This window comes from Salvelinus alpinus, chromosome 31, assembly GCF_045679555.1.
Source record: "Salvelinus alpinus chromosome 31, SLU_Salpinus.1, whole genome shotgun sequence".
Lineage (NCBI taxonomy): Eukaryota > Metazoa > Chordata > Actinopteri > Salmoniformes > Salmonidae > Salvelinus > Salvelinus alpinus.
In genome coordinates this window covers 30,308,760-30,323,615 of record NC_092116.1, presented here as the reverse complement: position 1 = coordinate 30,323,615, position 14,856 = coordinate 30,308,760, and the positions used below count along the sequence as shown (strand labels likewise).

At 45.6% G+C, this 14,856-nt stretch overlaps 1 protein-coding gene across 1 annotated transcript in view; it reads right to left on the bottom strand.

Annotated features, from left to right (window-relative positions):
• Window positions 1–3,454: 3,454 nt before the first annotated feature.
• The window catches only part of LOC139561256 (transmembrane protein 151A), a 33,075-nt gene continuing 21,673 nt past the window's right edge, over window positions 3,455–14,856 (bottom strand). Inside the window, exons 2-6 of the mRNA XM_071378241.1 lie at window positions 10,343–10,560; window positions 9,360–9,486; window positions 8,613–8,744; window positions 5,404–5,543; window positions 3,455–4,784 (exon numbers count right to left, since the gene is read on the bottom strand). Of these exons, the coding sequence (XP_071234342.1) occupies window positions 3,584–4,784; window positions 5,404–5,543; window positions 8,613–8,744; window positions 9,360–9,486; window positions 10,343–10,560 (1,818 nt within the window). The 3' untranslated portion in view covers window positions 3,455–3,583. The remainder of the gene's footprint in view (window positions 4,785–5,403; window positions 5,544–8,612; window positions 8,745–9,359; window positions 9,487–10,342; window positions 10,561–14,856) is intronic.

The following is a 14,856-nucleotide window of genomic DNA, read 5'->3' as shown; positions in this document are numbered from 1 at the left end:
ATGCATCTGTTGGTCACAGATACCTTAAACAAAAAGTTGGGGCGTGGATCAGAAAACCAGTCAGTATCTGGTGTGACCATGTGCCTCATGCAGTGCGACACATCTCCTTCACATAGAGTTGATCAGGCTGTTGATTGTGGCCCGTGGTGGAATGTTGTCCCACTCCGCTTGAATGGCTATGTAAAGTCGCTGGATATTGGCGAGAACTGGAACACGCTGTCGTACACGTCGATCCAGAGCATCCCACACATGCTCAATGGGTGACATGTCTAGTGAGTATGCAGGTCATGGAAGAACTGGGAAATGTTCAGCTTCCAGGAATTGTGTACAGATCCTTGTGACATGAGGCTGTGCTTTATCATGCTGAAACATGAGGTGATGGCGGCGAATGAATGGCAAGACCATGGGCCTCAGGATCTCATCACAGTATCTCTGTGCATTCAAATTGCCATCGATAAAATAAAATTGTGTTCGTTGTCCATAGCTTATACCTGCCTATACCATAACCCCACCACCACCATGGGGCACTCTGTTCACAATGTTGACATCAGCAAACCGCTCGCCCACACGACGCCATGCACGCTGTGTACCATCTGCCCGGTACAGTTCAAACCGGGATTAATCCATGAATAGCACACTTCTCCAGTGTGCCAGTGGCCATCGAAGGTGAGCATTTGCCCTCTGAAGTCGGTTACGACGCCAAACTGCAGTCAGGTCAAGACCCTGGTGAGGAAGACGAGCACGCAGATGAGCTTCCCTGAGAGTTTGTGTAGAAATTCTTTGGTTGTACAAACCCACAGTTTTACCAGCTGTCCGGGTGGCTGGTCTCAGATGATCCCCCTGGTGAAGAAGCCTGGGCTGATGTGGTTACACGTGGTCTGCGGTTGTGAGGCCGGTTGAAAGTACTGCCAAATTCTCTAAAACGATGTTGGAGGCGGCTTATGGTAGAAAAATAAACATAAAATTCCCTGGCAACAGCTCTGGTGGACATTCCTGCAGTCAGCATGCCAATTGCACGCCCACTCAACTTGAGACATCTGTGGCATTGTGTTGTGACAAAACGGCACATTTTAGAGTGGCCTTTTATTGACCCCAGCACAAGGTCCACCTGTGTAATTATTATGCTGTTTAATCAGCTTCTTGCTATATCACACCTGTCAGGTGGATGGATTAACTTGGCAAAGGAGAAATGCTCACTAACAGGAATGTAAACAAATTTGTGCACAACATTTGAAAGAAATCCATTTTTTTTATACGTATGGAACATTTCTGGGATCTTTTATTTCAGCTCATGAAACATGGTACTTTACATATTGCGTTTTATATTTTTTTTCAGTGTAGCGTCGGAAATGATTACATGTAAATGTTTATTTTGACCACAGCTCACACATTGTACAGCCCAAAACGACTGGTAAGGTATCCCGGATCCTAGATTTGCCTTCAGTGACGGGAAAAGTTGATTGGAAATAGGTCAACCAGAGGTCTGTTTAAATGTGTTTTTCGGGGTACGGGATGTCGCCGTCAGCGACGAGAGATCTATGTGCAGTATGGGTCTATGTGCAGTATGGGTCTATGTGCAGTATGGGTCTATGTGCAGTATGGGTCTATGTGCAGTATGGGTCTATGTGCAGTATGGGTCTCCCGGAGAGAAGAGCACTAAATAGGGAATAGGGTGCATCCATCCTTCTATAGAGCCTCCTACAGTATCCTACAGTATCCTACAGCCTCCTACTGTATCCTACAGTATCCTACAGCCCCCTACTGTATCCTACAGCCTCCTACAGTATCCTACAGTATCCTACAGCCCCCTACTGTATCCTACAGTATCCTACAGCCTCCTACAGTATCCCACAGCCTTCTACAGTATCCTACAGCCTCCTACAGTATCCTACAGCCTCCTACAGTATCCTACAGCCCCCTACTGTATCCTACAGCATCCTACAGCCTCCTACAGTATCCTACAGCCCCCTACTGTATCCTACAGTATTCTACAGCCTCCTACAGTATCCTACAGTATCCCACAGCCTTCTACAGTATCCTACAGCCTCCTACAGTATCCTACAGCCTCCTACAGTATCCTACAGCCCCCTACAGTATCCTACAGCCTCCTACAGTATCCTACAGTATCCCACAGCCTTCTACAGTATCCTACAGCCCCCTACAGTATCCTACAGTATCCTACAGCCTCCTACAGTATCCTAGATCCTCCTACAGTATCCTAGATCCTCCTACAGTATCCTAGATCCTCCTACAGTATCCTACAGCATCCTAGCATAGATATCTGGAAAACAAACATTCCAATGTGCAGTCAACGGCCTTCCACTTAAGACTGCTCTCTCACTACAAACCTCTCTCCATCCCTTTCTTTCTCCCTCCCTCTCCTCCTCTTCCTACATCCCTATCTCTCTCTCCACCCCCACCTCTCTCTCTGTCTCTCTCTCTCTGCCTCGCCTCTCTCTCTGTCTTTCTCTCTCTCTCTCTCTGCCTCGCCTCTCTCTGTCTTTCTCTCTCTCTCTCTCTGTCTCTCTCTCTCTCTCTCTCTCTCTGCCTCGCCTCTCTCTGTCTTTCTCTCTCTCTCTCTCTGCCTCGCCTCTCTCTCTGTCTTTCTCTCTCTCTCACTCTGCCTCGTCTTTCTCTCTCTCTCACTGTTAAGATATTTTATCAAGGTTTAAGATAAATGATTAAATAATTCTACCCAGAAACTTAACCATTAGGATTAGAGGTTATGTAGCATGTACAGGGGGAGAAAGGAATGTCTGTGTGTGTGCCTAAAGAAAACTAAATGGATCATTAACCTATGTTTGAACCGACTAAGCTATAACTCTGTGGAGATAAGGGAAGACAGCAAAAGCCCCTCTAGCTTTTCCATATCTGGGGGGGGGGGGCTGGAACTGTCTGCTAAGTGGTAATAAACTGTGGTGAGACTTCAGGAGATAATCCAGATTAGTGTGTATGTATGTGCGTTAGTAATAGAAGGGATAAAAATAACGGTTTTGTATATGCACGTCAGAGATCTCTCGAGAATAAACGCTATTGATTAATTTGGACACGGGTCTATGTCTATTTTATGCAAATAAGGATCTTACAAATTCTTAGAAACGGACAGAGTGTTTGCTTTGTTATAATTAAATTGGTTAACGAACATAAAGGAAACAAATTCCTTCATCACTCACTCTGCCTCACCTCTCTGTCTCTCTTTCTTTCTCTCTCTCACTCTGCCTCGCCTCTCTCTGTCTCTCTTTCTTTCTCTCTCTCTGCCTCGCCTCTCTCTCTCTCTCTGTCCTTCTCTCTCTCACTCTGCCTCGTCTCTCTCTCTGTCTTTCTCTCTCTCTCACTACAAACCTCTCTCCATCCCTTTCTTTCTCCCTCCCTCTCCCCCTCTTCCTACATCCCTATCTCTCTCTCTCCACCCCCCCTCTCTCTCATATTATCCAACGTCTACCAATATCTTCCCTTTTTCTCTCAGTTGATTTACATCCCCCTCTTTCTTGTCCTGTTCTACAATATCCCCTCCTTTCCACTGTCTCTCAGACTATGGCAACCATTCTTTTTCCATTTAATCTTTTTATTCCTTTCTTTTCTGTTAGTTTACTATTGTGTCCATCACGTCATCTCCACCGTGGCAGCTCTCCTCTCCGTGTACGATCAACACCGGGAAGAAAAATGCATCGTGGTAAGACGGAGGCCTATCCCTCACCCCCTCATCCACCTCTCCTCCTCCCTCCTGCTCATCGTGGTAAGACGGAGGCCTATCCCTCACCCCCTCATCCACCTCTCCTCCTCCCTCCTGCACTTCTTCCTCATCCCTCTCTCCCTCCTCTTCCTCCTCCCTCTCTCCTTCCAGCACTCCTCTACTTTCCTCATCATCCTGACCCTGCCAGGACCCTAACCCCAGAAACCCTCCTCCTCCGTCTTCCCCCCGTCCTCCTCCCAGTCCTCCCCCCATACTACGAGAGTGAAATAGACTTGCTGGTCTCGGCCGTGTCCCTAGAGAAAACCCACTACGACTCAACACTAACCTGCCACCACCCTGACCCCCACCCCCTACGCCATTCGCCCTCATCCCAGCCACAGTGCCGTTCAGCAGGGCTTGATTCCCCGTCGGGGCCCTTAGCCTGGAGGGCAGGCTTGAGCTTGACGTGGTACTCCGGCACCGGGGACAGCTCTGGAGGAGGTAAGCCGTGGAGAAAGCCACTGGGCGGGTCATGCTGACTGGAAAGCCTCCCTGGATGGAGCCTGGAGCTCCAGGTGTGGAGGAGGTGGTGTTAGTTCCTCCTGTTCCACTAACTCCTCCATTACTCTCTCTCTCCAAGTCCATGAGAAGAGCTTCGGAATATGAAGGAACCATTTGTTGATTACAGCGAATGTGCCACTCCAGCTCCGTCATATCCACCGTGTTCACCCGCGATATCGCTCTGTAGCTCGACCCGCCGTTGCCACTCCTCTCGCCTGTCGTTCCTCCGTTCTCCGTCACTCCGTCCTCACGGATCGTCTCCTCTCCGAACAGTTTCTCCACGTGGTAGTGTACATGGGCCGTGCAGTACTCCGACACGACCCGGATGGGCCAGGAGAAGAGGAACGCTGAGGCTAGCCAGAAGACCCGGTGTCGGGAATACCACGGTTGCCGGGTCGGGTCTGGGAACGCCAGAATATGCTCCTTGAAATCCACGTTCTTTAGATGCATCCCTTCCCGTGCTTCCATGTAATCGTCCAGACCCTCGTTGTCTCCGAAGAAGCGTGCTCGCTGGGTGAGGTATGCAGCCTCCGCACGGGCGCTGGCAAAACTGAAACAGAGGAACAATTGATTCATTGATTGATTAATTCACTGATTTGATTTATATAGCGTTTTTACAGTAGCTCAAAGCAGGCTAAGGTGAGAAACTCACCTAGCTGAACATCTAGAATTCCAAATGTGTGTATGCTGTGTGTATTTGTGTGTATGCTGTGTGTATTTGTGTGTATGCTGTGTGTATTTGTGTGTATGCTGTGTGTATTTGTGTGTATGCTGTGTGTATGCTGTGTGTATTTGTGTGTATGCTGTGTGTATTTGTGTGTATGCTGTGTGTATTTGTGTGTATGCTGTGTGTATTTGTGTGTATTTGTGTGTATGCTGTGTGTATTTGTGTGTATGCTGTGTGTATTTGTGTGTATGCTGTGTGTATGCTGTGTGTATTTGTGTGTATGCTGTGTGTATTTGTGTGTATGCTGTGTGTATTTGTGTGTATGCTGTGTGTATTTGTGTGTTTGCTGTGTGTATTTGTGTGTATTTGTGTGTATGCTGTGTGTATGCTGTGTGTATTTGTGTGTATTTGTGTGTATTTGTGTGTATGCTGTGTGTATGCTGTGTGTATGCTGTGTGTATGCTGTGTGTATTTGTGTGTATTTGTGTGTATTTGTGTTAACCTGAAACACTTGGTGAAGCGTAGCCTGACAGCCGGGTGCTCCTGAAGTCCCTGGAGCTCCTTGGAGACGTCTTTAACCCCGTGGCGACCGTAGTCAAACTCAGAGCTGGAGGCGTGGGTGTTAACCCTCTCATGGTATACCTGTGAGCGAGGGGAATAAAAAAAAAAAGTTTATTGTTTTATAGTAACGCTGTCCTATTTTCAGAGTAACTATAAGGACATTTCTACTTAAAGTGACAATGTGTAACTTTTTGGCCGACCCGACCAAATTCACATAGAAATATGTGTTATGGATCATTCATTCTATTAGAAAACAAGTCTAAGAAGCGGTAGATCTGTTCTATGTGTGCTATTTCTATGCTTCCAGAGCTTCAGTTTCATTTTTTGCCTTTTTTACTTTCGGTTTTGCTTCAAACAGCTGAAAGAAAAATATTTTTGCTTATACTTCCGAGTGGCGCAGTCGTCTAAGACACTGCATCTCAGTGCAAGAGGTGTCACTACAGTACCTGGTTCGAATCCAGGCTGCATCACATCCGGCCGTGATTGGGAGTCCCATAGGGTGGCGTACAATTTGCCCAGCGTTGCCGGGGTAGGCCGTCATTGTAAATAAGAATTTGTTCTTAACTGACTTGCCTAGTTACATAAAGGTTAAATAAAAATGTTTTTAAAATATACAATTTTTTCGGTATCCAATTGGTAGTTACCTTCTTGTCCCATCGCTGCAACTCCAGTACGGACTCGGGAGAGGCGAAGGTCGAGAGGCATGCGTCCCCAGAAACATAACCCAGCCAAGCCAAGCCGCACTGATTCTTGACACAACGCTCGCTGAACCCCGAAGCCAGCCGCACCAATGTGTCGGAGGAAACACCGTACACCTGGTGACCGTGTCAGCGTGCAGTGCGCGCGGCCCGCCACAGGAGTCGCTAGTGCGCGATGGACAGGGACATCCCTGCCGGCCAAACCCTCCCCTAACCTGTACGACGCTGGGCCAAACCTTCCCCTAACCCGGACGACGCTGGGCCAATTGCGCGCCGCCCCATGGGTCTCCCGGTCACAGCCAGTTATGACAGAGCCTGGACTCTAACCAGGTTTTCTAGTGGGACAGCTAGCAGTGCGATGCAGTTCCTGCACCACTCAGAGGCCCTGGAAAATATATTTCACAGTGGTTTAGATGGTACAATGATTCTCTACACTGTACTAGCTTGTTTTGTCACATAAACTGAAATTAAGCGAACTATTGAGAGTTTTAGCAACCAGGAAATGATTGATTTCTGCATAGTGCAACTTAAACATTTGAAGCTGAAATTGTAACTGAACAAAGGGGCAATATCGTCAGAACGTTTTGCCCCGGACTTACTTTTAGGGCCTCAATTCTCAGGTGTTCCTCTACTTCTTCATGCTCACCTGTGTAGTGGTATAAGGATCTCCGTTGTGATACCTACTCACCTGTGTAGTGGTATAAGCGTCTCCGTTGTGATACCTACTCACCTGTGTAGTGGTATAAGCGTCTCCGTTGTGATACCTACTCACCTGTGTAGTGGTATAAGCATCTCCGTTGTGATACCTACTCACCTGTGTAGTGGTATAAGCATCTCCGTTGTGATACCTACTCACCTGTGTAGTGGTATAAGCATCTCCGTTGTGATACCTACTCACCTGTGTAGTGGTATAAGCATCTCCGTTGTGATACCTACTCACCTGTGTAGTGGTATAAGCATCTCCGTTGTGATCGCTACTCACCTGTGTAGTGGTATAAGCATCTCCGTTGTGATACCTACTCACCTGTGTAGTGGTATAAGCGTCTCCGTTGTGATACCTACTCACCTGTGTAGTGGTATAAGCATCTCCATTGTGATACCTACTCACCTGTGTAGTGGTATAAGCATCTCCGTTGTGATACCTACTCACCTGTGTAGTGGTATAAGCATCTCCGTTGTGATACCTACTCACCTGTGTAGTGGTATAAGCATCTCCGTTGTGATACCTACTCACCTGTGTAGTGGTATAAGCATCTCCGTTGTGATCGCTACTCACCTGTGTAGTGGTATAAGCATCTCCGTTGTGATACCTACTCACCTGTGTAGTGGTATAAGCATCTCCGTTGTGATCGCTACTCACCTGTGTAGTGGTATAAGCATCTCTGTTGAGATACCTACTCACCTGTGTAGTGGTATAAGCATCTCCGTTGTGATACCTACTCACCTGTGTAGTGGTATAAGCATCTCCGTTGTGATACATACTCACCTGTGTAGTGGTATAAGCGTCTCCGTTGTGGTACCTACTCACCTGTGTAGTGGTATAAGCATCTCCGTTGTGATACCTACTCACCTGTGTAGTGGTATAAGCATCTCCGTTGTGATACCTACTCACCTGTGTAGTGGTATAAGCATCTCCGTTGTGATCGCTACTCACCTGTGTAGTGGTATAAGCATCTCCGTTGTGATCGCTACTCACCTGTGTAGTGGTATAAGCATCTCCGTTGTGATCGCTACTCACCTGTGTAGTGGTATAAGCATCTCCGTTGTGATACCTACTCACCTGTGTAGTGGTATAAGCATCTCCGTTGTGATCGCTACTCACCTGTGTAGTGGTATAAGCATCTCCGTTGTGATCGCTACTCACCTGTGTAGTGGTATAAGCATCTCTGTTGAGATACCTACTCACCTGTGTAGTGGTATAAGCATCTCCGTTGTGATACATACTCACCTGTGTAGTGGTATAAGCATCTCCGTTGTGATCGCTACTCACCTGTGTAGTGGTATAAGCATCTCCGTTGTGATACCTACTCACCTGTGTAGTGGTATAAGCATCTCCGTTGTGATACCTACTCACCTGTGTAGTGGTATAAGCATCTCCGTTGTGATCGCTACTCACCTGTGTAGTGGTATAAGCGTCTCCGTTGTGGTACCTACTCACCTGTGTAGTGGTATAAGCATCTCCGTTGTGATACCTACTCACCTGTGTAGTGGTATAAGCATCTCCGTTGTGATACCTACTCACCTGTGTAGTGGTATAAGCATCTCCGTTGTGATACCTACTCACCTGTGTAGTGGTATAAGCGTCTCCGTTGTGATACCTACTCACCTGTGTAGTGGTATAAGCGTCTCTGTTGAGATACCTACTCACCTGTGTAGTGGTATAAGCATCTCCGTTGTGATACCTACTCACCTGTGTAGTGGTATAAGCATTTCTGTTGAGATACCTACTCACCTGTGTAGTGGTATAAGCGTCTCCGTTGCGATACCTGGTCACCTGTCTGGTCCGTCTGACGTAGTGGTAACTGATGGCCTTCCACCAGATACAGGGAGTAGCCTGCTGGAGCCTTGTGACACGCTCATACACCTGGACACACACACACACACACACACACACACACACACACACACACACACACACACACACACACACACACACACACACACACACACACACACACACACACACACACACACACAATATATCAAAGTCTAGTTGTTCTCTTCACCAAAGTCAATTAAAATTCCCCCCAAAATAACGACGGATGGAGTAACGACAGACAGGGTAACGACGGACGGGGTAGCGACGGACGGGGTAGCGACGGACGGGGTAACGACGGACGGGGTAACGACGGACGGGGTAGCGACGGACGGGGTAGCGACGGACGGGGTAGCGGCGGACGGGGTAACGGCGGATGGGGTAACGGCGGACGGGGTAACGGCGGACGGGGTAGCGACGGACGGGGTAACGGCGGACGGGGTAACGGCGGACGGGGTAACGGCGGACGGGGTAGCGGCGGACGGGGTAACGGCGGACGGGGTAACGGCGGATGGGGTAACGGCGGACGGGGTAACGGCGGACGGGGTAGCGGCGGACGGGGTAACGGCGGACGGGGTAACGGCGGACGGGGTAACGGCGGATGGGGTAACGACAGATAAGGACTCACAAGAGTCCCAACCAAAACAAAAGTCAGTAGCATACCTCTGCCGTCTCTGCGTGAGCCAAAATGGCGGTCTTGGAGTAACAGTGCCAGCACTCCACCAGATACACCACGTACAGCATAGCTAGGAAGGCTAGAGGGATGTACACATAACCACTGGAACATGGGCTGTTAGAGGAGGGGGGAGAGGAGGGGAGGGGAGGGGGGGAGAGGAGGGGGGAGGGCGGAGAAAGGAAGAGAAGAGAAAGGTCATGTTCATACAAACATAGTCAAACTTTATTTAAACACTTGTGTTAGGGATGTACAGATAGCCACTGGAACACAGGCTGTTAGAGATACAAACACAATCAAACTGTGGATTTAACTTCATCTAAAGTTCATTTAACTTCATTTAAAGTTCATTTAACTTCATTTAAAGTTCATTTAACTTTTATTTAAAGTTCATTTAACTTTTATTTAAAGTTCATTTAACTTTATTTAAAGTTCATTTAACTTTATTTAAAGTTCATTTAACTTCATCTAAAGTCCATTTAACTTCATCTAAAGTGCATTTAACTTCATTTAAAGTTATTTTAACTTCATTTAAAGTTATTTTAACTTCATCTAAAGTTCATTTAAATTCATTTAAAGTGCATTTAACTTCATTTAAAGTGCATTTAACTTCATTTAAAGTTAATTTAACTTCATTTAAAGTGCATTTAACATCATTTAAAGTGCATTTAACTTCATTTAAAGTGCATTTAACTTCATTTAAAGTGCATTTAACTTCATTTAAAGTTAATTTAACTTCATTTAACTTCATTTAAAGTTAATTTAACTTCATTTAACTTTATTTAAAGTGTATGTAAAATCCCATCAACATGTTCTTACAGCAGTAGAAAGAACAATAAAACCATCAAACAAACGAGAAGATTAACATTGAACATTAACATAGAAAACACACAAGGAAAACTTCAGCTGTATACAAGTATTTTTAGGGTAGTGGGAGAGGTTTAAGGCCAGAGTGACACACACACTAACTAACCTGTCGTGCTGGAGGTGCAGCTGAGGTAAGTCAGGGAAGGTGGTGGCGGTCGTAGCCGAGACAACAGCATACTCCCCGGAGCCCAGAACTGGGACGCGGCAGACGACACACCAACCCAGCGTGGTGAAACACCCGTACATGAGGAGAGTGAGGACGAGGCACTTCCAGTAAGACTCACGACACAGAGAGGCAGCCAGGGACTGCTGCAGGGGAAGCTGCTATTAGGACAGAGAGAAGACAGACAGACAGACAGACAGAGGAGGGACAGACAGACAGACAGACAGACAGACAGACAGACAGACAGACAGACAGACAGACAGACAGACAGACAGACAGACAGACAGACAGACAGACAGACAGACAGACAGACAGACAGACAGACAGACAGACAGACAGACAGACAGACAGACAGACAGACAGACAGACAGACAGACAGACAGACAGACAGACAGAGACAAACAGAGACAGACAGACAGACACACAGAGACAGACAGACAGAGACAAACAGAGGAGAGACAGACAGACACACAGAGACAGACAGACAGACAGACACACAGAGACAAAGACATATAGACAGACAGAGGACAGACAGACAGACAGACAGACAGACAGACAGACAGACAGACAGACAGACAGACAGACAGACAGACAGACAGACAGACAGACAGACAGACAGACAGACAGACAGACAGACAGACAGACAGACAGACAGACAGACAGACAGACGAGGAAGGGAGGGAGGAGAAGAGAGAGAAAGTTCATATTGAGGAGAGTTATGAGCAGACACTGTTGCCATTGGAGGGAGAGAGGAAGGAAGAAGGGCAGGACAGAGAAGCTGTAATACACAAGGATAATGGTGTAATACACAAGGATAATGGTGTAATACGCAACGATAATGGTGTAATACACAATGGCAATGTTGCAATACACAATGGTAATGGTACCATAAACAACGATAATGCGGTAATACATAATAATGTGTAATACACAACGGTAATGCGGTAATACACAAGGATAATGCTGTGATATGCAATGATAGTGATGTGATACGCAATGATAATACTGTAATAAACAATGAGAATGCTGTAATACGCAATGATAATGTTGTGATACAACAACGATAATGCTGCAACACATAACGGTAATGGTGTAATATACAATGATAATGCTGTCATAAACAACGATAAGGTTGTAATAAACCAGTGGTTCCCAAACTTTTTATAGTCCCGTACCCCTTCAAACATTCAACCTCCAGCTGTACCCCCTCTAGCACCAGGGTCAGCGCACTCTAATGTTGTTTTTTGCCTTCATTGTAAGCCTGCCACACACTATACGATACATTAATTAAACATAAGAATGAGTGTGAGTTTTTGTCACAATCCGGCTCGTGGGAAGTGACAAAGAGCTGTTATAGGACCAGAGCACAAATAATAATATAATAATAATCAATAATTTTGCTGTTTATTTAGCCATCTTACATATAAAACTTTATTTGTTCATCAAAACTTGTGAATAACTCACAACAGGTTAATGAGAAGGGTGTGCTTGAAAGGATGCACATAACTCTGCAATGTTGGGTTGTATTGGAGAGAGTCTCAGTCTTAAATCATTTTCCACACACAGTCTGTGCCTGTATTTAGTTTTCATGCTTGTGAGGGCCGAGAATCCACTCTCACATCGGTACGTGGTTGCAAAGGGCATCAGTGTCTTAACAGCGCGATTTGCCAAGGCAGGATACTCTGAGCACAGCCCAATCCAGAAATCTGGTCGTGGCTTCTAATTTAAATACAATTTTCACAGAACCGCTTGTTGCAATTTCGATGAGGCTCTCTTGTTCAGATATCGGTAAGTGGACTGGAGGCAGGGCATGAAAGGGATAACGAATCCAGTTGTTTGTGTGATCCGTTTCGGGAAAGTACCTGCGTAATTGCGCACCCAACTCACTCAGGTGTTTCGCTATATCACATTTGACATTGTCCGTAAGCTTGAGTTCATTTGCATACAAAAAATCATACAATGATGGAAAGACCTGTGTGTTGTCCTTGTTAATGCAGACACAGAAGAACTCCAACTTCTTAATCATAGCCTCAATTATGTGCCGCACATTGAATATAGTTGCGGAGAGTCTCTGTAATCCTAGATTCAGATCATTCAGGCGAGAAAAAACATCACCCAGATAGGCCAGTCGTGTGAGAAACTCGTCATCATGCAAGCGGTCAGACAAGTGAAAATTATGGTCAGTAAAGAAAACTTTAAGTTCGTCTCTCAATTTAAAAAAACGTGTCAATACTTGTGCACTTCTTTCTGTATATTGTAAAAGCGTTACATGGTCGCTGTCCATATCATTGCATAGTGCAGAAAATACACGAGAGTTCAGGAGCCTTGCTTTAACAAAGTTAACCATTTTCACTGTAGTGTCCAAAATGTCTTTCAAGCTGTCAGGCATTCCTTTGGCAGCAAGAGCCTCTGGGTGGATGCTGCAGTGTACTCAAGTGGCGTTGGGAGCAACTGCTTGCACACACGTTACCACTCCACTATGTCTCCCTGTCATGGCTTTTGCGCCATCAGTACAGATACCAACACATCTTGACCACCAAAGTCCATTTGATGTCACAAAGCTGTCCAGTACTTTAAAAATATCCTCTCCTGTTGTCCTGGTTTGCAGCGATTTGCAGAATAGGATGTCTTCCTTAATTGACCCTCCATAAACGTAACGGACATATACCAGGAGCTGTGCCAGGCCTGCCACGTCTGCTGACCCATCATCCAGCTGCAACGCATATAATTCACTGGCTTGTATGCGAAGCAGGAATTTTTCTAAACATCTCCTGCCATGTCACTGATGCATTGTGAAACAGTGTTGTTTGATGAAGGCATTGTCTGTATAGTTTTTTGGGGCCTTTTCCCCCAGCATTGTCCCAGCCATATCCACGGCAGCAGGAAGAATTAAGTCCTCCACAATAGTATGGGGCTTGCCTGTCCTAGCCACTCGATAGCTCACCATATAAGACGCTTCTAGCCCCTTCTTACTAATGGTATCTGTTGCTTTTATCCATGTCTTACTACTCGAAAGTCGTCTTTATTCTCGCAAATAAAAAACTTCTGTAGCTTATTTTTCACATTTCCATGTTCCGTTTCTAAATGTCTGCGCAAGAGTGAAGGTTTCCCACGAGAGAGTAACGGTTAATGTGATTGGATGTTAACTATTTGACTAGGCTACCTGACATTGTGTTGTTATTTCGCTGAACACTAGATGGTTTAATTTTATTTTTCGCAGTGAAATGAGGCAACTCAGGCGAGAAAAAAACCTTACCCAAATGTATAGCCCCGTTGGAAATTATAATTTTTTATTAATAATGTGAATCACATTTTTATTTGGCGTACCCCCGACGGCATGCGTACCCCAGTAATACACAATGACAACAGGTAATGGCGGACTGAATGTAGTTATGTAGAGCACCTCAAGATAAAAACGTAATATTCAATATCGGCAAGTTAGACTAAATATTAGCACTACACAATCTGGTGGGTGATAACCTTCAATCTGGATAATAACACAAAACAAATCTTAAGACTAGAGACATTTATCGACAAATATTGCGAAAACAAGCAACACCCAAACATGACGGAGAGTAAGACGGGGGAACCGATTTCAAAACGAAAACGTGACTCTTCTACAGACGATATAATATTTTCACCACCGGAAATGGTAAAGGTCGAAACCGATCTGTTAAAATCAATAAATGACAAACTGGGTATACTTGAATTAGTCAGTAAGGATATAAAAGAGTTGAAGGCAAGCCTCGAGATGAGTGATGAAAAAGCTGCGACATTGGAGAAGGAAACACACAAGCTAAAAGTGACAGTCAGTAAGATTGAAACCCAAGTGAATGAACTTAAAAAGGAGAACATCGTTCTGAGAGAAGCCTGACTGTCACGTTCTGACCTTAGTTCCTTTGTTATGTCTTTATTTTAGTTTGTCAGGGCGTGAGTTGGGGTGGGCATTCTATGTTGTTTTTCTATGTTTTGTTCTGTTGTTAGATTTCTATGTGTTGGGCCTAGTATGGTTCTCAATCAGAGGCAGGTGTCAGTCGTTGTCTCTGATTGGGAGCCATATTTAGCTAGCCTGTTTTTCATTGTGTTTTGTGGGTGATTATTTTCTGTTCTGTGTTTTGCTTCACCGTAGAGGACTGTTCGTTTGTCGTTTTATTGTTTTTGTTCAGTGTTCATTATTATTATTATATCAATATGGACACTTACCACGCTGCACATTGGTCCTCCTCTTCTTCCAACCACGACGAGCGTTACACCTACTTGACATACAGACTAGATCCATGAGAGAGAATCTGGTACTTACAGGTATCCAAGAGAAAGAAGGAGAAGTTCCTGAATCTGAAGTTAGAGAGTTCCTCCTTACAGCGCTTCAGATTCCACGCCAAGCTATCGACAAAATCCAACTCGAACGTGTAAACCGCTTCGGACAGAGAGGGCAGAGGTACGAACGCCCGATCGTT